Source organism: Psittacula echo (assembly GCF_963264785.1).
Source record: "Psittacula echo genome assembly, chromosome: 4".
NCBI lineage: Eukaryota > Metazoa > Chordata > Aves > Psittaciformes > Psittacidae > Psittacula > Psittacula echo.
In genome coordinates this window covers 48,951,615-48,974,317 of record NC_137738.1, presented here as the reverse complement: position 1 = coordinate 48,974,317, position 22,703 = coordinate 48,951,615, and the positions used below count along the sequence as shown (strand labels likewise).

At 40.9% G+C, this 22,703-nt stretch overlaps 1 protein-coding gene across 3 annotated transcripts; it reads left to right on the top strand.

The window, feature by feature from the left end:
- The first annotated feature begins 7,138 nt into the window (after positions 1-7,138).
- RPS12 (ribosomal protein S12) lies at positions 7,139-11,141 on the top strand. Of its 3 annotated transcripts, none has more exons than XM_080615635.1 (6): positions 7,139-7,203; positions 7,345-7,393; positions 7,797-7,913; positions 9,643-9,745; positions 10,205-10,306; positions 11,055-11,141. In XM_080615635.1, the coding sequence occupies exons 2-6, from the start codon at positions 7,380-7,382 to the stop codon at positions 11,115-11,117; spliced, it is 399 nt and encodes a 132-aa protein (XP_080471761.1). In that variant the 5' UTR covers positions 7,139-7,203; positions 7,345-7,379; the 3' UTR covers positions 11,118-11,141. The 3 variants fall into 3 exon arrangements, with proteins under 3 accessions (XP_080471761.1, XP_080471760.1, XP_080471762.1); XM_080615634.1 differs by having other exon boundaries at positions 7,162-7,203; positions 7,342-7,393; XM_080615636.1 differs by lacking the exon at positions 7,345-7,393 and having other exon boundaries at positions 7,185-7,203.
- The last annotated feature ends 11,562 nt before the right edge of the window (positions 11,142-22,703 follow it).

Sequence of the window (22,703 nt, the reverse complement as noted above, 5' to 3'; positions counted from 1 at the left end):
TTAGGAGTGGCAGACCAAGCAAGATCACTGATCATCCACACAGTGTAGCAAGTTATAGGTTCCATAAAACAGTAACAGAGGACCTGAACGACAAAGCTATCATATAGAATTACTAGCTATAAACTGTCCAGGAGTAAATTCAGGCTAGAGATGAGGAAAAAGTGATACAATCAATGCAGTTAGCATGAGTTTCTACTGGGAGGGTAGGAAAGTGAGGAAGGAGACGAGACATGAGCTGAGTACCTCTTTGAAATGTAGTAAAATGCAGACCACCCGTTGCTTGAAGAAAAAACCAGTAATTACTTCTTAAAAGCACTATTTTAACTAGGCCATCCTTATTCCACCTTGTCACCAGTTACAATACTAATATGCAAAATAAGAACATCTCAGAGCAAATGTTGCCATGTACCTAACTTTAGAATTCCACACTCCATGTGACAGGAAAAAGAAGAATAACTTTCTTATCACAAGATTAGGAAACTAAAAAAACTTAGTAGCCACAAAGAAAACAGCCACACTTTCCTTTGGTGAAGCCTATTTTGACAATATATTGTGTATGGCATATCTTATAGCTGTGAAGTTGAAAAATCCCTAAGAACAATGTTAATCTTTTCCTGTCTGCCTCCAGAAAAAAAAGACATAAATGTAAATCCATTTGAACAGCTGTATACCTCCCTCCCCCCAAAAAAGAGGAAGAGCACTTCTAAGTCATCCTGAGTTCACAAAAGGATAATGAGAAAAAAGTGATCTATGTAAAGCATGACATGTAAATAGACTGAATAAGAGAAACTTGTACAGAGGGATTAAAATTGTGGCAAGAGAATAAAGCTTTCACTACTGTGGCTAGAACACTCAATTATGTTCAGTAGGTGAAATAGTTTTCACTCCAACTACTTGCTCTTTTCAGTCTAGACTCTCACTCAACAGATTCCAACCACTTTCAAAACCTAGTCGTCTTCTCATTAATAATTACCTGTGAGTAATGACTAATCCAGTAAAGCCTATGGAGTCAGATTTCCACAAAGTGAGTGTGTGCAGTAAAAGGCTGAAATGTGGGAAATACTAGTGATGCACTATGATCAGAATGAGCTACGGCTCTAGTAATAAAAAGGGCTGTGAACTCCCTATGTGTGCATACTTTTTTTTTTTTTATTTTTTTATTTTTTTTTTTATTTTTTTATTGTGCATAATTACTTATGCATTGCTCATTATTGCTAGAAGAAACTGTTTGATGTGACATGTTTGTTAATTCTTCATGTGTTCTCCACAAGTTATGGTTGTGGTTTAACTCCAGCAGGCAAGAGCCCTACGAAGATGCTCGCTTACTCTCCCCAGGTGAGATGGGGGAAGAGAATCAGAAAACTCATGCTTGAGATACACAGTAAAGCAAAGCAAAATGAGGAATTCATTCACCACTGATAATCATAGAATAGTTTGGGCTGGAAGGGACCTTCAAAGGTCATCTAGTCCAACGCTCCTGCAATTAACAGAGACATCTTCATCTAGATCAGGTTGCTCAGAGCCTCATCCAACCTGACCTTGAATGTTTCCAGGGATGGGGCACCATCCACCTCTCTGGGCAACCTGTTCCAGTGTTTTACCACCCTCATTGTAAAGAATATTTTCTTCATATCCAGCCTGAATCTCCCCTCTTTTAGTTTAAAATTATTACCCCTTCTCCTATTGCTAGAGGCCCTGCTAAAAAGTCTTTTCCCATCTTTTAAGTAGGCCCCTTTCAAGAACTGAAAAGCTGCAATAAGGTTTGCCCAGAGCCTTCTCTTCTCCAGGCTGAACAATTCCACAGCATTTCCTCATAGGAGAGGTCCTACATCCCTCTGATCGTTTCTGTGGCCTTTCCTATGTCAGGCAGGTGTTCAGCCATCCCTAGGACAGCAGGGCTCCATCACAAGAGTTACTTGGGAAGACAAACACCATCACCCCAAATGTCCCCCCTTTCTTCTTCTTCCCCCAGCTTTATATGCTGAGCTTGAACACCATATGGTATGGAATATCCCTGTGGTTATTTGGGATCAGCTGTCCCAGCTGTGTCTCCTCCTCCCATCTCCTTGTGTACCCCCAGCCTACTCACTGGTGGGGTGGGGTGAGAGGCAGAAAAGGTCTTGACATCCTGTAAGCACTGCTCAGCAGTAATGAAAACATCCCTGAGTTATCAGCACTGTTTCCATCACAAATCCAAAACACAGCCTCATATGAGCTACTATGAAGAAAATTAACCCTATCTGAGCCAAAGCCAGCAGAGCTATAAATACTTGTTAACATTTCAACACAGACTTGTTACCAGCCTGTCACAGTGAGTTTTCCAACTGTACCAAAAATCTTTATTTTTTAAAGCATACAAGCCTTTCTTGCTGATGTCATGTCTGCAGCAACTTAAAGAAAAAAGTAACTTTCCTTTCAGAACCAAATCATATGTAGAATTCAAGCATTGGTACACTAGCCCTTTGCAAAGACTACCAATGGAGTCTACATCTATTGCTTATGTCTACAAGATAAAAACACATTAACAACAATTGTGTTAAGAGCAGCTTCCTTCCTGATCATCCAGGACATTCTGAAATGCTCAGTACAAGTGGGAATACATACCCCGTGTTATTGTTCTATGTATTTGTAGAGATCTTAGAAATACTTTTGCATTACAATCCAGAAATCACTTAGCTGGTGCTTATATGCATCATATTACTATTTATTTTGCCAGAAGCCATAGTGGCTGCACACAGGTATTTGGAAAGTGTTTAAAATGGATCTAATTTAACCACATGGTAACCACATCCTTTGAGGATCTAGTGCGGGATCTGTGGAAGGCAACAAAAACCTGCAAACTGTTTTGTTCAGTTACCATGAGATCAAAGCCTTTCTTATTTTCAAACTGAAATGCCATAATAGCTTGTCCTTTTTCTGAGACCCTAGAATGGTCTCACCATAATTTCTCCAGGCACTTGAAGCTCAACACAGACATCTCTTGCGCTGTTCTGAACCATTACCTGGAAGCACTTGAAAATGCACATCTCACCTCCCGGGGCCAATGAGCAGGACTTCTGCGGATACAGAAATTGGTAAAAATAGTCTGGTCTTACATCTTTATAATGCAGAACCTTGTTTTGGACTGTGTGACCAGGAAATTAACAAGATAATTGTTTAGGAGGAGTAGGGTGAAAATTGTGCACTGATGTTATTTGCAAGAAGGCTTCCAACTCAGTGTTACACAAGGCTGAGCCGTTGTCTCTTTTGGAAAGAAAATGATGTCTTGTGACACTGGAAATGAAATCATAGCACATGCTTGTGCTTTGTTTTCTAGAAACGGATGCCAGAGGAAAAGAAGTTTTGCAAGGATTGGTCAGAACTGAAATTCGGAACTGGTTGTTCAGAGTTTAGCACTATTGTGGACTTCTTTTGGGAGTTTGTAATACCTGACTATTTTGCCTGCCTGCCTGACTACCTCACTGTACTGTGCTCATCTGAGCTACTTAGTTCCTGATCTCCACAGTTTACAACATGGCTCTAAAGCTGTCACTGGAGTCTGGCATTTTGAAGAAAAGACGGAGTTTGGCTGCCAGGGTGAAGGTGAAGGTTATCACAGCAAGAGACAAGGAGTGAAACAGAGCAAAAAAGAAACAGGAAGAGAGTGGCCGAGACACAGTGAACCATTATATCCTCACTGCAGTACCACTCTTCTGAAAAAGCCCCCAAGTTCAGTTGCCATTTTGATCATAAAGGGAAAAAAGAGGAAGGCTGCCACCCTGGAAAGGGGAGACAGTCAGGGGGAGTGAAGGAAATGAACGGAGAGCACAGAGGGTTGTAGCTATAACCAAAGAATTTTTAAATATATGCAGCAAAATGTTGAGTCAGAATGGATCACCCAGAACAGCAGGCTGGTCCCTGATTTAGAGACTCACATGCTTCATGTGGCATCTTGGATCAACACAGCATTGCAAATCAGGGAACAGATATAGTTTCATGATGAAAAAAGTCTGCGAGATGAAGCATCCAAATTCTTGAATGTGATGTGACAGCTTGTGGTTATTCTTTCTCTCCCCAAATCCAAGTTTACAGACAGCATGTTATGGTGTTTATAACATAAGCAAATCCTGAGAGGACCAAATTCCTCTGCTGAGGCTGGCTGCTAAGCCGGTGTTTGCACTGACACCACCTCATCCCTCTAACAGCCCAGGCAGGCTCTTGAACTACATCTGGATGCTCCTCATTGCCTAGCACCCTGTTGTTACCCCACTCACCACTCTGAAGTGCACTAGAAGTACACTCTTAGCACAGGACTGCAATCCTTTGCTTTAAACATGTCATGCCCTGTGGCTATATACCAGCATTTACACTGCAGGGTGCTAAATGGACTCATAATTCCAAGAGGACATACAGAAGTTAAAAAACTAGCTACTCCTTGTACTAATCTGGACAGAAAGGTGGAACAGGTGAGATAGTGACAACAGTATGCAGAGAACCCACATGAACACTGAGCTCACATTAACACACTGTGCATTAGACAGGATCACACACTTCCTCTCGTGAGACCTCACGAGTATTGTGTACAGTTCTGGTGTCCTCAACATAAAAAGGACATGGAACTGTTGGAACAAGTCCAGAGGAGGGCCACGAGGATGATCAGGGGACTGGAGCACCTCCCGTATGAAGACAGGCTGAGAGAGTTGGGGCTGTTCAGCCTGGAGAAGAGAAGTCTGCGTGGAGACCTCATAGCAGCCTTCCAGTATCTGAAGGGGGGCTACAGGAATGCTGGGGATGGACTTTTCATTAGGGACTGTAGTGACAAGACAAGGGATAATGAGTTCAAACTTAAACAGGGGAAGTTTAGATTGGATATAAGGAAGAAATTCTTTACTGAGAGGGTGGTGAGGCACTGGAATGGGTTGCCCAAGGAAGTTGTGAGTGCTCCATCCCTGGTGGTGTTCAAGGCCAGGTTGGACAGAGCCTTGGGTGGCATGGTTTAGTGTGACGTGTCCCTGCCCATGGCAGGGGGGTTGGAACTAGATGATCTTAAGGTCCTTTCCAACCCTAACTATTCTATGATTCTATGATTCTATTACACACAAATATATGTACCTGCCAAGCTATACCAACACTTCAACAGAGTTGTGTCAATGCAAACATCCCCTCTATGCATACATAACTTTTATCTTAGCACAGCTTTGTTTTCTTGCAACTGTGCTAGAAAAACTATTTTTGCGTATTTACTTCTAAAATACTAGATTATAATTTGACTGTGATTATCGCTTTTGCTGTAATGTAAATATTTCAAATGTACATACTCCCATCTCCTGGACAGAATCTATATTGCACATATCTGGTGATACTGATGTGTTTTATGGCTGGCTATGGGACTTCTTGTTATCCTGTAATGACCTCCAGAGAGGTAATGGTTTATTGTTCCACTCAGTAAAAAAAATCCTCTACACATTAGGCATCTTGGGGGCTTTTTAAGGGACACAAGAAAATTAAGTGATAGATGGTATAGGGAAGAACATTCTCCCTAGGCAGTGGAAAAGAAGGTGGGCATTATAATTTGTGTTTGTGTGCTTTCTGGAGTCTGAGTATGAAGAAAATTGTATCTTCCCACTTCTTGTGGAAGAGGAGGGAAGAAGACATGGCCAAATGTCCCACAGGAGCTGCTAAATGAGAATACCTGGTTGCAACCCACAGGGATATTGCAACTGGGGATGCAGTTCAGAGTTTCAAGCAACACATGGCAGTAGTTGGAGGTGGCTGTGTGCACCTCAGACGCTACCATTGTAACCAGCAGTGTTGTTCCTAGGGGCTTTGCCCTTGGTAGCTCACAGAGCAGAGGGAGGAGTGCCCTCTTATGTCTCCACTTCTGTCTCCAGGACTTTTTTGGAGGGCTCTGGGTAGCTTCTTCCCCTTCTAGATCTTTGTAATATAAAGGGTACGTACCTGACTGCCTCGGAGTTGATATTAGCGGGAAAAGAGACAGCTGAAGCCTGGAAGTGCAGCCACAGCCCCCCCAGCCAGGCCTTTCTCCTTCCAGGCTCAGGAAGGTCATGCTGCCTGAGCTCCAGGCCTGTGGCGCACTTCTGAGCCAGCTGAGTGGTTTCCCTTTCCCTCTCTGCCCTCCCCTGACCTCTTCAGCACTGGTGGATGGCTCATATGAGAGAGACAAGGGGTAGTGGGCAAGTTAGTGCTGGGGAAATTCCAACTGGACACAAGAGGAAAGTTTTTCACAATGAGAACAATCCACCACTGGAATAAGCTCCCCAGGGAAGTGGTGGATTTCTCAACACTAGACACTTTTAAGATTCAGCTGGACAGGGTGCTGGGACGTCTAGTCTAGGTCATGTTTTGCCTAGAAAGGTTGGGCCAGATGATCCTTGAGGTCCCTTAAATCTGGTGTTCTGTGATTCTGCACTGTTTCCTCACTATCTGGATTTAGCCCTCAGCCTGCCACTTGACCATAGCATCAAGGAACGACACACTGTGGAAAAGGTGACTCACAACACTGGCAACAAATGTGTTTGCGTTAGCCACTAACCATGGCTATCAATATTTGTTACCTGGCTTTGCAGTATTTTGACACTAGGTGTTTTGTTACAAAGATGGCAGTAGGTAGACCACCCAATGGCCACATTGTCCAGTCTGAAGCAGGCAGGATGGACAAAGTCCCATGTCAGACTGACAGCGCTCAAGCAAACACCATGTTGCAAATATGGTGGCCGTGCTGTGCATGCCATCAGTCGGATCAGCGGTGTGTGAGGGTCTGGCAGGGACAGGAACGTGCAGGTGCGTTTTCTGATTTCTGAGTTACAGCCGAGGTCTGTAACCCCACGGTAAGACGGCAACGATTTACAGTTTGTTCCCCATCCTCCTTAGGCTTTAAGCTATTGAGGAACGGGGACACTTGAAGCAAGACCACTTTAGCAGCAACAGGTGTGCTTACTGCCCCAGGAAAGATGATGTGACCCAGTCCCGGCTGGTCCTTAGCCCCAGGAGGTCGCTAGCCAGCTGCTGCAGTTGGCTTGCTCCCGGAAGCTACTCTCATACCGGGGAAACCTGCTCCCTGCCCACGGCTAGCGACGGAAGTGACGGATCAGGCAGCGCCGCGGACAGCCCGCCACCGGCGCGGGCTGGGGTCCTTGCACGCTATAAGAGCGTAAGGCGGAAGGCCCGCCTTCTTTTCCGCTGGTGCCTGGCGGTGGTGCGGGGGTGAGTACAGGAGATGGCGCCGTGGCCTGCCGGGCGGAATCCCCGCGGCCGCCGGGGCATCGTGGCGGGAGCGGGCCGGGCGGGGGCCTCGGGGCGGCCGGCGCCGCTCACCGGGGCGGCCTGTGTCTGTATTTCCAGCAGGAAGCCGGGCGGGAACAGCACCCACCGTGAGCACCATGGCCGAGGAAGGGTGAGCGGGGCCGGGGCCATTGGGGGGCGGAGGGGCCGCATCTCGCCTGACCGTTTCGCGCCGCTCCATGCCGGGCCTTGCAGCTCCGGCGGTGCGGGAACTACGCAGCCCCCGTCGTGGTGCTGCCGCATGCTTCCTGCAGGTTGGGTGCTCCGCTGGTGTGCGGGGCTTCCCTTTCTTTTTAAGGGAGCATGGAGTGAGCAGAGCTGGCCGGCTCGGTAGGAGAATTTAATCTCTCCGTTCTTTTCAGATTCATCTTTTACCCAGTTTCTCGTTCGCCTTGGTTCTTGTGCTTGCCTTGCTTCTCTATATTTTTAATTATTGGATGTTTGCTGGTAAATGGGAAACTTTTGCTTGTAGTTATAAGATGTCATAATTAGAGCAGTTTCTGTGTTCTCTTTAGCATTACTGCTGGAGGTGTAATGGATGTTAACACCGCCCTGCAAGAAGTGCTGAAGACTGCACTTATCCATGATGGCCTAGCTCGTGGTATTCGTGAAGCAGCCAAAGCCTTGGACAAGTAAGTCTGGCTTTCCCATTTTGCCTATGGTAAATCGCAGAACGGCACAAGGTATGTTGAACACATACAGTGGTCACTTTGCTCAGATGTTTAGTTGAAACTTTTTGCAAGACCCTCTATTTCTTTTTCAAGGTCTTTAACTGTGATCTTTAAATACAGATGCTAAACTTTGTGATTCAAGAATAAAAGTGTCTAAGTGTATTCAGTTTCTATCTTTTTGTGATCTCAGTGCCATCGAGTTTTCATACGGACTTGTTTTGTGAAGTAAATGGAATGGCACTTGCAGTATGTAGCTATGAAAATCTGGGGCTCAAGGACCTTGTATTTTAAGAAATGATAAAACTCTTCTCAAAATTAAGATTCTAATTGGGAGGGTTTATATATGTCAGACTTAACCTAGAAGAGTTGGTTTAGTTTTATGAAGCAAACTTGAAATCCATAGCTTGCCTTCATTGCTTTTGCTAGCTTCAGTTTTTTGCTTTTTGTTTGGTTGGTTGGTTTTTGGGGGTTTTTTTTGTGGGTTTTTTTTTTTTTTTGGTATTGCAGCTGTACATAATTGGTTTGGTACAGTATCAAAACAATATTAAACTTGTCTTACATGTGCCAACCATGGTAATCAGTTACGGCTTCTTGGTAGGATGGAGTACTGTGTATGTACATACATGTTTCTTGTATATGTTTCTATGTATGTGTATATATATATAGAGAGAGGCACATACTTCTAAGACTAGATAGTGTTTAAGTGAAATGCTGCAGTGTTTGGGTGATGACTTAACAACTTGTCGGATACCCCTTCACTCGTCTGATGAGTGAGACCAGCAGTCTGACAAACCTGTATGCGAAAAGCTCTAAGACAGGATACCAAATAATGGGAGAGAAATACTACTTAGTTGGCTGACAACTAGTTTGTAAGAGTTGTTTTGACTTCAGATAAAATTTCATATGCTGTGTGTTAAGAGGATCATGTACAAAGTTTATATGCATATGGGTGTGATGGTTTTTACTTGGAAACATTGTTTCTGAAACTGTGATAAAAGTTATGATGAAGGAGGCCGTAGAGAAAACTGACTTTGTTTGCAGTGGTCAAATTATATTAGGTTAAGCATGGAAGACCTATACAGCTCTCTTTGTTGTCAGGTATCCCTTTGGTATTCTTAACATTGTACCACAGTATACAAAGATCCTAATTAGAAATGATGCCCTGTCATAACAGCTTGTTTCAATGTAAGTAGAAAAGGTTGTTCTGAAGAGCTTATAACAAATTGATATGGAAATGCAAGCTTTTAATAATTGCAGTTCTAATGTTCAATTGCTATTTGCGGTAAACAAGAAAAAACAACTTGTAACTCCGATGCTTTTTAATAATGACACCAATTCTGCATGGGACTGGTGTATATCCGGTCATTACACCTTTTCTCAATGGCTGAGAATTTATTTAGTGGGATTTTTAGAACCTTGTGGAGTAGAGTAATCTGATAATAAAGCTAAAAATGTGTGAGTGGTCTGTTATGTATATGAAAAGCTTAACTTGTAGTAGATCATCTCAAAAGTATGTTAGTATTTCAAAAGCCTGTGTAGTCTCAAACCCGAAAATTAAACTTAGGAAGTGGTTGTCTAGAAACACACTAGCTGAATTTTGTTCTTTACAGTTTTGATTATCAAGAACATTAAATCCATGTCCCAAATTAAATTGTCATTTTTCTTTCTTTTTTTTTTTTTTTTTTTCAAGACGCCAAGCCCATCTTTGTGTTCTGGCTTCAAATTGTGATGAACCCACATATGTAAAATTAGTTGAAGCACTTTGTGCAGAACATCAGATCAACTTAATAAAGGTGAGTGTCAGAACTTCAGGCACAAGTTTGGAACAGTTACCCTGATTGCAATATAAGCTGCTTGTTTCAGCAAACAGCTAAATCTTTGAGACACATAAAGGCTTATCTAAGCAAAATTTCTCTTGGTAGCAGAGGTTGTTTTAGTTCTGAGTGATTGTCATAGAAGCAGTACAAAAGCTGCACATAAATGGCAAAGGATGTATATCAGATATTTTATAAAGTTAAAATGATGTCTTGTTTTCTGACAAACAGATTAATGCTGCAAGTAGCTGTAGAACATAGAGGTCTAAATACTACTTTCTTCAAAGCTGTACAGTGATGATACTTTGGCTCCCTCTACTGATAGTTGTGAGGAAAGCAGCCATCCGTTACCCAATACTTCTGAGAGTACAGCAGTTTTTGCTAAACCCAGTTATGTTGGAAGTTGCTAGTTCTAATGTGATGCAATGTTTTACACAGGTTGATGACAACAAGAAACTGGGTGAATGGGTAGGTCTCTGCAAGATCGACAGAGAAGGAAAGCCTCGCAAAGTAGTGGGCTGCAGTTGTGTGGTTGTCAAAGTAAGATGATGCTATAATTATAGCTAACTTCTTGAGTTCTGAAAATGAGCAGTAAAGATAAGGTGGCTTTAGATAATGGACTATTAAAAGGATCTTAGGTTTTAATTTTTTTTAAACAGTTGCTTTGCATTGTTAAAGTGAAGATAAACTGCTTCCCTGTTCTATTTTCATGTGTATTTAAAATACTTGTATTAATTTTGTAAGTTAATGCCTGTTTCCTTAAAGTATCTATGCCCACTTGCCAGTAAGCATTAAAGGACAGATCTTTTAACTAGAAGAGATGAAGTTTTCTTTCAGGAAAGAAAAAATGCCAGTTCAATGTGTCTGCTCAACTTGAAAATGTTCTGCAGAGCATATTTTAAAATGAGCTGGTAAAGTAAAGCCACAGTACGAGCCTTGAAGACTTTGTTGTCTTTGAGGTCCCAAGAGATGGCTACATCTTCACAGTAAAGACCAATCCCTTCTTTATATGCTTTCATACTTTTGCTACTGTTTCACATAGCTTACTTAGCTTTCTTTAAACAGAAATGAAGAATTACACTTGAATGAAATAGAGTAGTTCTTTATTAGAGCAGTTTTTTACTAAGAGAATGAAAGGAAAACAGCTGGCAGATTGATTGTTACTTGTATGGAATTGTATGAATACGTGGGATGCCTTGAGAAAAAGCATCAACCTCAATTTTCCTTTTTAAAATAGCTGACAAATTTTGAAAGAGTCTATGTGTTAATGAGTTGCCTTGTGTTACAGGACTATGGCAAGGAATCTCAGGCCAAGGATGTCATCGAAGAGTACTTCAAGTGCAAGAAATGAACAGAAAATAAATTTTGAACCTGACTAGTGTGTGTGTGTGATTAATGGGTGGGAATCTGTGGAAGAGTTCTTTTGAGTTGCAACATGTACCATCAGAAGATAAAGGACTTTTCGGATCTTGGTATAGCTATTACTGTGTTAACTGTCAGCTTGCTAAAAAGATGATGGCGATCCCTGCCATTCCTATCCTTGGGTGCTTCTGTTTCCTGTTCCACCCCAGAGGGTATCAACTTGGGGAACTTGGCGCAGCTCACCTGTAGAAATGCTGTCAAGTACTACCTTTGCTTGGGCATGTACTTCTGCAGAGGTTCTGAATCTGTTATTATGGGGAAGTCTGAAGTACTGCTGCATCTGTGATGAAAATTTGGCTCCCTCTGCTGAAACAGATGAGGAGAACGGCCTTAACCGTTACCCAAGTGTTCTGAGATGTTACAGGAAATTTTTAAATGCTATCCTAATATATTAGGGACATTACTTGACACAAGGTGTGCTTTGTTTGGTTTCCCCTTCCCCCAGTTCTGAAGCAAATTGTGGGTGGAATAAGCTTCCAGGAAGTATTGTCACCTACTTCTAGGTATTCTGTAGGAGTCTTAGTAGTCAGGTAGCCAAGTAGCTGAGATCTCATCGCTGCTTAAAACAACACATTGTTGAACTCTGGCTTGCCCAGTGTCTTTAGTTTCCACAGTAGCTGGATGATGTACAGAACTTGTCAATTTTTTTTCTTTTTGGATACAAGGTGGGATTCAGACTGGAATTTAAGGTTAACTTATTTTTTCCCTCCTGCAAGTTATATATGTCTTCCATTTCCTGTGGAGCAGCTCTTAAGTGGAGTTATAAGGAATTGCTGCATTATGCTGATGAGTAAGATATGAATATGTGGGGCTGGGCACCTGTAGACTGAGAAGATTGGAATGTGTATTTCTTTGCTTCTCAGGCTCTTGAGCTTGAATTCTCATTGTGGTTTGTACCTGATTTCGATAACCCACATCATTCATGTAGTGTATAGACAGGCATCTTCTCCAGATGCTGGGCTCATATGCACACTGTACAGCTCTCATTAAAGCTCTTTGGAAGTGTCTTGGTTTTGGCCCTGTCACAAATTTGTAGCTGTGTAGCTACTGGTAGCTAGATCTGGGTGACTTGGATTTTTGAGAAGTTCCTGTAGTAACATTTTCAGATGTACTTAATGACAATCACCTTTTCCAAGTCTGACCAAATACAGGAAATGTAACCGTGTGGTGATACATGTTCAGTTTTGTCTGAGAAGTTCTCAGGGAAGTGAGTTAAAAGTAGCTGTTACCATTTTAGTTAATGTCAAGCTACTATTGCAGATGGAGGGAAGTTTGCAAATGTACAGATGCTACCACTTTCCCTTGGATGCTGAAGTGACAAATTTGCTCCTGTAGATACGAGCCTTAGTTGGAGACCTTATTTCCTTAAATTACTGGAGGTTTCTAAACACTAAGAAAAGGCAGTTTATAAAAATATTCCTTTAACTGTATAAGAGACTAGTAGAAAACTTTTTTCAGTTGAGTTTGGCTAATAATCTTGAGTATCTGACAGAAGCACAACAAAGTACACTTCAGTCTTGTCCTATTTACATTTCAATCTGTTGTCTTGTTTTAAGAAGCTCCAACTTCAAGTTTGGGATAAAATAGTAATGTTATTTGTTCTTTAGACTTTTTTTTGCAGCGACATTCTAAGAGAATTGTCTAAAATGGCTGTGATATTGGCAGTATAATAGGATTTATGGTTTTGCCTTTCCTTGGCTGGCTTTTTTATCAGTTATTACAAAGGGAATTGGGATCCAAAACTGGAGTGTGTGGGTTCCCTGGCCTGTTTATTGCTGAGGTTGAAAATTGTTTCTTAATTGAACATGTTTCACTACCAGCACATTTTTTACCTGCTAGGAATAGTAAATTCCTCTTAATTCCTTGGATCTCTGGATGCAGGGTAACAAACATGCAATTCAGTAAGCCCCTCCAGGGTAATGGGTGAAGATGTTTAGAAAATATTAAATCCATAGCTTTATATTCTCAAATTTGAGGAAGCTTTTGCTAAGCCTGTGCAAGAAAACTAAGATTTTCCAGATGTTTGACTTTTTGGCTAAAATAGAGCTTTTCATTTTATTGTTACTTTTAAACACAAAATGACTGGAGAATGGAGGACAGCATGGTCCTGAGTTCAGATACGCTTAACTGACTACAAAGGGAGTGAGTCCTGTATAGATACTTCCTGGATGTAAGATTATGTGAAGTTAAGCTGCTTTTCTTTTTTTTTTTTTTTTTTTTTTTTAACTGAATTTGCCCTTCTGATGAAACTCAATTTAGCTTGAGGCCAGCTCAGCATGGAAAGTTTTTGCTATTGTAACTTAATTTCCCACAAGTCTACTAATTTCTTAATTTACTTTTGGAGAGGGAAATAGGAAGGGTATTGGTGGAAGAAGGAAGAAATGTTTGTGTCCAGGTTAACTGAGATGGTCTTTTTAAGGAAAAGGATCCATCACTGAAAAGGATTGATAAAAATAAAGTTGATAACATATTGCTTTAATAAAATTCTGAAGTTGTCTGACTGTTACTACTTTACCTCCATAGAGAATATGGAAGCCTGTTCACCTTTTGTATTTAATACCTGATGTTCATCTTAGCACTTTCCTCAATATTTATGGAGAAAGTTGATTCAAAATAACATGCTATGTTGTGATACTACTGTCACTGGATTTCCCACTCAGCTGTAATGCTATAGAAATAGGATTTGCTGGCTAAAGAAAAAGATGTTCTGTGAGCATTCACGGCCTACAAGAATGCTGCAGAAATAACTATTATTTGTTTGGCTAGGCTAATAGTACAATAGCACCAATTTCAGCTTTGCATGAAAGGTAGGTGAGATGTCCATTCTTGTGGATCCTGGGGCTAGTATGCTGGTTTACCTGACAGGAGCAGTGAAATTCCTTGCAACAAGTTTTTTATTTGGGTTTTGTAAAGCCATATATGGGGAACATGCACGCTGAATCTATAGTTGAATTAGACTTAGGAATTGTTAGCACATTGTGAATTTATTTGTTTAGTAAGGAGCTTTATGTATTTTAAACCTGCAAGCAATTTGAGACGAGTCCAGCAAACTACCAGTTTTTCAACTTTACAGTATATCCTACTTTAACATATTTTTACTGCAGTGTGAGAAAAATAACATGATCTCCATCTATCAAAATTATTTTTGTTTCTACCATGGCATATTGGGATTGCTACTTCAGCAGTAGCTGGATTATACATTTCCTCTTAAATACTATGCTATGATCAGTTAACTCTTGGGAAAAGGAATTCCAAGTAAAGAGCTGTAGTCCATGAGCAAGTTTAAACAGTGTTTTGCAATAATTGAACAATATCTCAATGTAAGTTCAGTGCTATGTTTGTGTTTTGTTTTTGTTTTGTTTTAAATGTCACTTTCTTTTACATGGCAATGAATACTAGGGAATGACATCTCTTCATGCCAAGTTTGTTTTCACCAAAACAGAACTAACAGTTCCTAAGTATTTTTGCCGGAAGGAGTTGGGCTAGGATATTAATTTTTTGATCAAAATGCTTAGGTATAAAGCTAAGGGTTTCCTGTAATGTTTTATTTCTTGGAAGTGACCTTAGAACCTATGCAGGGTCAGTGTTGGAGAACTGGTTAAGACTATCCCTAGTGCTTGGTTTATTTTCAAATATTTCTTGAGGGCTAAATTCCACCCAAACTTTCTGGTTAATCTTTTGTAAAAATTATTTTGCTTACTCAAATTGGCCAAGGAAGACAAGTGATTGCTAGTCCTTTTTCGTACTGGAAGACTTGGCATATGCTTCTGAGATGTCTGCTTGGTAGACAAAATAGACCCAATTTCTTCACATTTTCTTGATGGTATTTTTGTTTTGCTGTAGATGATGTATTGATACTGATGTGTCCTGTAGGATTTCAGAGGAACAGACTTTGGAATACTCCTTAAAGTATAGCCATCTGTAGCTGTCACTTGAAAGGGTGTGATTAGCATTAAACATGGGATTGGGAGTTTGAGTTTGACTCAATGAGGAACTGACCCTCATTTTTCCTCTGTTACTGATTATATTTAATGTTCCTTTCAGGTTTTCCTTGTGAAACAGGGATAATGCAGAATGGCTTGCTCAATGATACATGCTTTGTGGCTTGGTTGGCAGAAGCAGCAGAAAGAGATTCTTTTGCTGGACTAAAATACCAGGTTTTAGTGGGTTTTGCATGGATAGGTCGTTCTTTCCAGGTCTAAATTCTTACATTTCCATGTGAAGTAGAAAGCTAATGAAGTGTTTTGAAGAAATGCTGCTAAGTCATTGTGAAGGTGCTAAGAACAGATGTTTAGACTGTGTTGGAAGAACATCCTATGTGGGATTTCAAATAAAAATAATCTAGAGAACAGTTAAGCTCACTTTATTTTGGAACCTGTATGTCACTCTGGCCAGTACTGCTTTTCTGCATCTTGTGCCTTTTGCCTTGCATTGTAAAAGCTTGAGTATCTGGACAGCACCATCACCATGTATTTGCAGAGATCCTGCTGTGATGGAGTTGTGGTTGTGACTGCGCCTCCCGTAGGGGAGCTGGTTATGCCTGACCTCCACTCTTTCCCCTGATAGTGCCCTTTACTGTTTCAATCCCTTGAAGTCTGGGAGAAAGGCAGTGCTACTCAATGCTAATTCTGGTTGAAAAGGAAGTATGTGTGCTTGTAATGTGTAGTGGGAGCCCGAGTGCTCACTTGAAGGTAATTTCTTACCAGGACAACTCATTCACATCAGGATCTCCCACTAATACCCAGATGTGTTTTGCAGTAGCGCAAATGTCAGGCGACCAGGGCTTGTCAGCAGCAAATTGCCATGCTGCACAAGCACTTCTTAGGGCTCCAGCCATTCCTTTGGAGAGCATTGTTTATTCTGTCTCCTTTGGCAAAAGTTTATCTTCCAGTCTTGCGTAACACAAAGTATTTTATGGAGGGTGAACACTAATCCCTCATGAATCAAAAAATATATTTAGTATGAAAACACACAATGTCCTTAACATTTTCTGTAATAAATAAGCATGATCCTCAGTATTTTCTGACTAATGTTCCTGATTTAGAATTGCCTCTACCTGTCCAGTTTTATTCCCTCTATTACAGAAGCTGGATACCCCAGCTGCAAGCCAGTGCCCCTCTTGTGTTTGTTACTGAAGTTGATGTAGACAAGTCCCTGAAACATGCTTCCTTTCCTGGAGACCTCACAAAGGTTTCTCATCCAGTGATGTAAAGGAACTCTGGACATACATCCATTTGTCAGCCTTGACTTATCGTTTTGAGGTGATGTGTTTGGATTTTTAATTTGTGTCTGGCCATTGAGCCAGATACTGGGTGTTGTGTGAGCACAGATGTGGCTTGATTTATGTAGCCTGAAGGAAAACAGAAGTAATGGCAAATTATTTTCTCAATGGTTTTAAGCAGTTAAGTAAATACACAAGATTTTTTTCAGCACTTGGTCAGCAAGCAAATGTTTAGTTTTAACAAACTAAGCAGTTGAAGTATTGCTGTCCTATGTAATGATTCTACACACACTCGTAATTTTCTCATGCACTGGCATTACTTTTGAATGAAAGTCCATCTACAAAAAGCCCTAAATCCACATTAACTTCTTCATGTAGCTGACCTGTTCTAACTGATGATATAACCTTTTGTGGAAGTAAACCACTGTACAAACATCTGAACTTTCAGCCACTGGTAACTGTGCTTCTTCCTTTTAATTCCAAACGTGTCCGAGTCATGCTGTATTATATGAAATAGGGGAAACTGATACGAAAATCACTTTGGCTTATGTGAGCTTTTCCACTCCTCTTCCAATTCAAAAGCAGTTGGGGGCAACTTTTTATGGTACTGAAGCAAAAGTATTTACAAAATTTTCACTGAGACCTGTGTGAGCAATGCAGTATTGCATAAACTCGGGATACTTTTGATAAGTAACAACCACCACACTTTCAAAGGTTTGCAAACTGATGTAATATTTTTGTTTGTGCATCATTGGGTTTTTTTAATCCTTTTAATGATCATCATTAATGATCATCATTTAATGATATTTCATACTGCTGAAAGATTATTAGTCACAAAGCAGAGTTATATAAAATATCTATATAGAAGGGGAAAAAGCACAGTTGTAGAGTTTGTGTGTCAATACTCTACAAAAATACCAGCACATAAATGGTCAGATATCCTTTTCTAAAAGGAATGACATAGAATGTATTTAGGTCAGTGCCTGGCATGCCAGCTTCCTGCCCTACAAAATTTTACAATCAAGTTATGAAACTGAAAAAAATATTTTTTATGCTGGTGTGCAGAAAAATGTTTATTAAAGCAAATTTCCTGTTTTCAGACAAAAAAAAATTTGTAATTTCTCTATGCTTCACTTTTTCCTTTTTTTTTTTTTTTCTTTCCTAAATGATCCTGAGACATTTTCCACAGTGAAAGAGTTCAAACCCGTGTTAAAATAAGGTTTATATTTTGAGGACAGAAAAAAAGCCATGCCCCCTAAGTAACCTTTTATATTGATTGTATTGTTAGCAGCCAGTGTGTTGGATAACATAATACAGATGCTTAGGACAGGTTTAGGAAGGCAAATAGGGGGGAAACCCAAAATGTTTCTATTTTTAGGAGTATGTGTTTAAGGGAATGGAGGTCATGTTTTGTAGAACCCCTCCACGAAAAAATGAAACACCCTCAGATATCCATATATATAAAAGTGTTTGTATGTCAATACAAGCTATGGTATATATTCTCTTTTTCATCCATTTATTTGAATGGACAAAATTCAAGTAACACCCTTCAGTTTTGCTTTTTTCAGGGCAGCAAAATACAATGTTTGTCAGCACATGTACAAGAAATACCATTATGTGCATGGAATTAAGCAAGCTACTGTAATTTTGAAAACATATAAATTCAATTCCCATTTCTGCAAAGACTGACTTTCACCCTTCTATTCCTTCCAGGGATATGTTTTATATCCAAGTCAAAATCTCAGCTGGTTCTGACTCTTCCCTGATGGCTGTCTAACCATCTGCTTTGAACTCAGTATGACAGCTTTTAACGCTTCCTTTTGAGACCAGCATGTCTCAATCCTCTTCTGATCACCAGAGCAGAATCATTATTCCGTCTGACCCTCAAGCCTATTTACATGTCTTCAAATGAAAGTTAGTTGGAATAGATGTGCCTCTTTTACTTGCAATTGTGTGAAAACACCTCTAAAAATGCTGTGTGGACATGAGCTATGAGTGATTCTGCATATATTCAGAAGAGAAGAAAAACTTTTAGCCAAAGTGGCCTACAGCCAAGAAACAGGGATAGAACTGCAGTTCCCTTTGTATGGCTGTCTCCATTATCTTATGATAAAATTTATCATATTGTTACTGACTGAACTAGTATGGTTGAGAATATAGACAGTGTTAGCTAGCCCTTCCCATAAAATCCTAATTATGCTGTTGAGAACTTTGCTAAGCTTGTTTTCCATGGCCTGAAACTGTTCCTTGTAGAGGGTCCCCTTTGGGAGGACGGTTAAGGCTAATCCCTTTCTGCTTGTCAAGTGCTTCACCGGGGACCTCATCTGGGGTTCGGTCGGTGTGCCCGTGCAGTGCACCATATCCTCGGGACTGCAGCTGGAAGCGGTGGCCCGGCCCTGTCAGGCGGGGAGCCGGAGGAGCCACCCGGCCCCGGCCCCTGCCCCTCGCCCAGTCACTGCGGCCGCGCTTCCCCAGCGGGGCAGGAGGTGGCACCCGTGCTACAGCTAAAGGGCCACGGCCACAAAGAGGGAGCGGGGCTGAGGAGCTCCCGCCGGCCGGGGCAGAAGCTGTAGGAGCAGGTGCTGCGGTGATCCCGGCAAGCTGGCAACATAGGAAACAAATGTGAAATGAAACTCTTTAATGCCTTTGAATGTTGTCGATTTCTATGCGTATTTTCCAGCATTGTAGCCTTGTAAAATCCAAGTGAGTCAGATGTTCAGATTTTACAGTGTGTAGAAATGTGTTTGCATAAACCAAAGGACTTTGTTGTACAGCTGCGGCTCCTTTAATCTGTTTTTCTCTGAGTCGTACCACACAGGGCATGCACGTCCACTGCTTTCTTTCACAGAGATATTTAATGAACAAGGAACAATTTAGGGAGGTTTTGGGGATGCGTTTAAGTTGGGAGTTGTTTGAAAGTTCACTTTGTACATTGTAAGTAGCACTGTCTAGGAGATTAGGGAACACCAGTGTCAAATTAAGCATTTAAAGGACAGCATAGACTTAGGTGAAGGAGGTTTGATTTTTCTTTCCCCCGCTGCCTCAAGTGTCTGATGTATTACAGTGTTCAAAGCATTTCAGTATGCTTATATTGTATTCACACATATGCAATGTATTTGAAACATTCCTACCAAGGAGATTGTGGTAAAAACTGTAACGTGCAGCTTGCTGGGTTTCATTGTAAAGTAATATAATCTCCACATGTGCGAAGGCCAATGCACTATTTTATTTTTTGCTTACCCCAGGGAATGTGATATTAAATTTATCAGCTGAAGTATTTGAATGAGAAATCATAAATATTTTTTGAGGTGCATCAGTGGCATAGATGGGGAGGGAGAAGACGTGCAGCACTGATTGAAGAGGAAGTGGTTGATACTTTTCATCCTCCTCTGTCACCTAACAGCTATGGATTGCCCTTCAGATGGGGTAATGGTAAATTTTCTCAGTGACTGAAACCGAGTTTTAAATTAGGGAGAATTTTTTAGTCACTGATTTTTATTGATAATTGTTAACTCTATCCTGCATGGACTTCAGATCTTGTTCACATTGGATACTGAGCCCTGGATGCCCTGGGGGGAGAGCAGAGCGCTCCCCAAAAGAGAAGTATCATTCTGAAGACATTCAGAACACACAGAAGGAACTGTTGATCTACTCATTTTACCCGACATGCTGTGACTGTAGGCACCCTAGCTGTGCAAGGTTCTGCCAAACCTAGAAGGAGTCTGTGCACTGCCTTGATATAGTTACAGATCTTCCAAGGCTTAAGCAAGTATCTTAATGCAGGCATTATCCCGTGTTGTTGTGCGATCTAGTCTTTTGCCTGGAGTTAACTTCAGTATCTCCAACACAACTCTGTGGTGCTTTAGAATAATCCAAGCCATGCTGAGTTAAAAGTTTTTTTATCATTATTGGGTCAGTGTGCAACTACAGCCAAAATTGCCCCTATCAGAAGGGTACTGAGAACATGACAAAAGATGACATTTTGATGCTGTAGAAAATTTTCATGCCTCCACATTTTGAGTATTGCATAAAATTGATGTCTACATCTCAAGAAGAATGTAGTTTTTTCTTAAGAAAATGTTATGAAAAGGACTCCTAAAGTTGTTACAAAGAAGTAATAGCAGGCTTGTGGTCTCACTTCAGTTTGAAGAGAAGGCTGAGGAGGGATGAAGCTGATTTACAGCATCAAGAAGGCAGCGCAGAAGAGGAGTGCTAAACTTGTTTACCAAATCCTGCAATACTAGATCAGAGAACGCATTGAAACTGATAGGATGTAATTTAAAACAGGTTTTTGAAAGTGCCTTTCTTCAAAGCCCGTGATAAACTTCTACAACTTGCTGTTGTAAGAAGGTGTGAAGTCAGAACACATCAAGAAGTTCAAAATGGATTAGAGAAATTAATGGATAAAAGGTGCAAACCAGATACTATTGGGAATAGGCAGCAATATTCTCTCTGACATCTGAAACCTAATAGCAGGATGTTGAAGGAGCATGAGAATTGGAACTCAGCTAGTGGTTGGTTTCACATGCTTTCTGTAAGCAGCTTCTGCAACAGACACTGTGGGAGACAGGAAACTGGGCAATGGACATTGGTCTCACCCTGTGGGGAATTTCTGATAGGAAACAATACGATGGGCGTGCTCCCAAACCTGCTAAAAGAGCTCAAATGGCTGCCTAAAGCTTCTTGTTTAATGGTCACAGACTTAAAAATGTACAACAAGAATCATTAGCGCTTGCAGAGAGAGCAAGCCAAGAGGAGGTGTCTGCTTCGACCCCAACCCTTCTGAAGTAAAGAAGCTAGACTTTTTCAGGAATCTGCTCTGTTAGCTGCTGACTCAAAACTGAAGGCTAGCAGAGACTGAAGGCGGCTCAGAGTGGTAGATTACAGAAGTGAAAGAAGCAATAAGCCGTTTTGTTATTGTATAAATTGAGAATATTAGAACTGTGAACAAGCCTAATGCAGTTAGCTTTCTAGACACTTATGGGAAATCTTACTAAAAAACCCTTGAGGTTTTTTTTCCTTCAGAGGTTGCTCCAGTTTTGCAGTGGACATACCTTCTGTGCCTTTGTCATCTTGGGAATTACACTGCTGTGATGCACTGCACTTGGAACTACTTTTCTAGCTAGCTCAGAAACGGAAGTCAGTTCCGGGCTGAATTTGGCACACGGTATCTGTTGCCCTGCGAGTATATTGCGTTTGTGCACCAGGATGGGCTATTTCCAAAAGAACTTGAAAGTTGTTTTTTCCACTCCATAGAGTCTTTAATGACCCAGGCCTGCCTATATTGGACACCAATTCTTCGCTCGCCATGGTATTTCATCCAGCAGAAGAGGTGAACTGGCACTATTTTGGTGTAATAGCAAAGGAGCTCTTGGTACTTCGGAAGGTATTTCTCCCTTTGATCTAAAATAGCCCGTGTGCACCAGCTTCTCTGGCACACTGAAAAGTTCACCAGTTTTTTTAAGTTTTTCTGAGAGGAACAGAATCCTGAAGGTGGTGAAAGGGTGAGTGGGGGCAAGGATTTATTTGTTTTTTCCTTTCTTTTAGCTGTTATTGGCCTGAGATCTGAGGAGTGAAGCTAAACTTGTGATTTGTAAGGACTGTATTTTTAAAGATTTGCCAGTTGCTCCAGATAATAAAATAGGGATTTTTGTCCAGAGGAGAAGAAATGAAAATAAATAAACATGGATCTTTTTCACTTAATTTATGATCTGCAAATATGGTTCCTCCTCAACCTGCATGATTAACTGTCTTCAGTCAAGAGTGACCATTTTGGTTACATCTTCTATCAATAAAAAGCCATGAAAACTTTTTTTTTCATATGAGGAAAGAAATCCAACAGTATCAGATGACCACAGTGTAGATTGTTTTGCCATTTGTACTGGGTTTTTAACCATATTACAGCCAATATATAAATTACAGTACCTCACCTTTAACTTCACTGTCAGATTTAGTTTAATGGAAATTGCCTTTACTTTAAACCAGTACTTTAACCAACTTTAACCCAGTAGAGCTGGAAAGCTTTTTTGTATGGGCATGATGCTACTTGTTCCAACAGATGCTGGTTATGTATAGCTTTGTTTTTTTCTGACCATGTGGATGTACCAAGAGGGGTTAGAAACATTTGTTTAAAATTTTGCAGTTGATTAACGTTTTTGAAGCCCCATTTTTTCCTCACAGAAAACTTTGTGGCTTAAGTGCTTATCGAAGATAGTTGATTCCTGAAGGAAAAGGGGCAGCAGTTCTGTGTTAGCGTCTCTGTTCAAACTTATCATCCCAGCCTCAGAAATGTGT

What these genes read in the sequence shown, in the direction of transcription:
- RPS12 (XM_080615635.1), top strand. An exon ending in GCAGCCAAAGCCTTGGACAA is followed by an intron (nt 7,914 to 9,642) that starts GTAAGTCTGGCT and finishes TTTTTTTTCAAG; the next exon opens with ACGCCAAGCCCATCTTTGTG. An exon ending in ATCAGATCAACTTAATAAAG is followed by an intron (nt 9,746 to 10,204) that starts GTGAGTGTCAGA and finishes TGTTTTACACAG; the next exon opens with GTTGATGACAACAAGAAACT.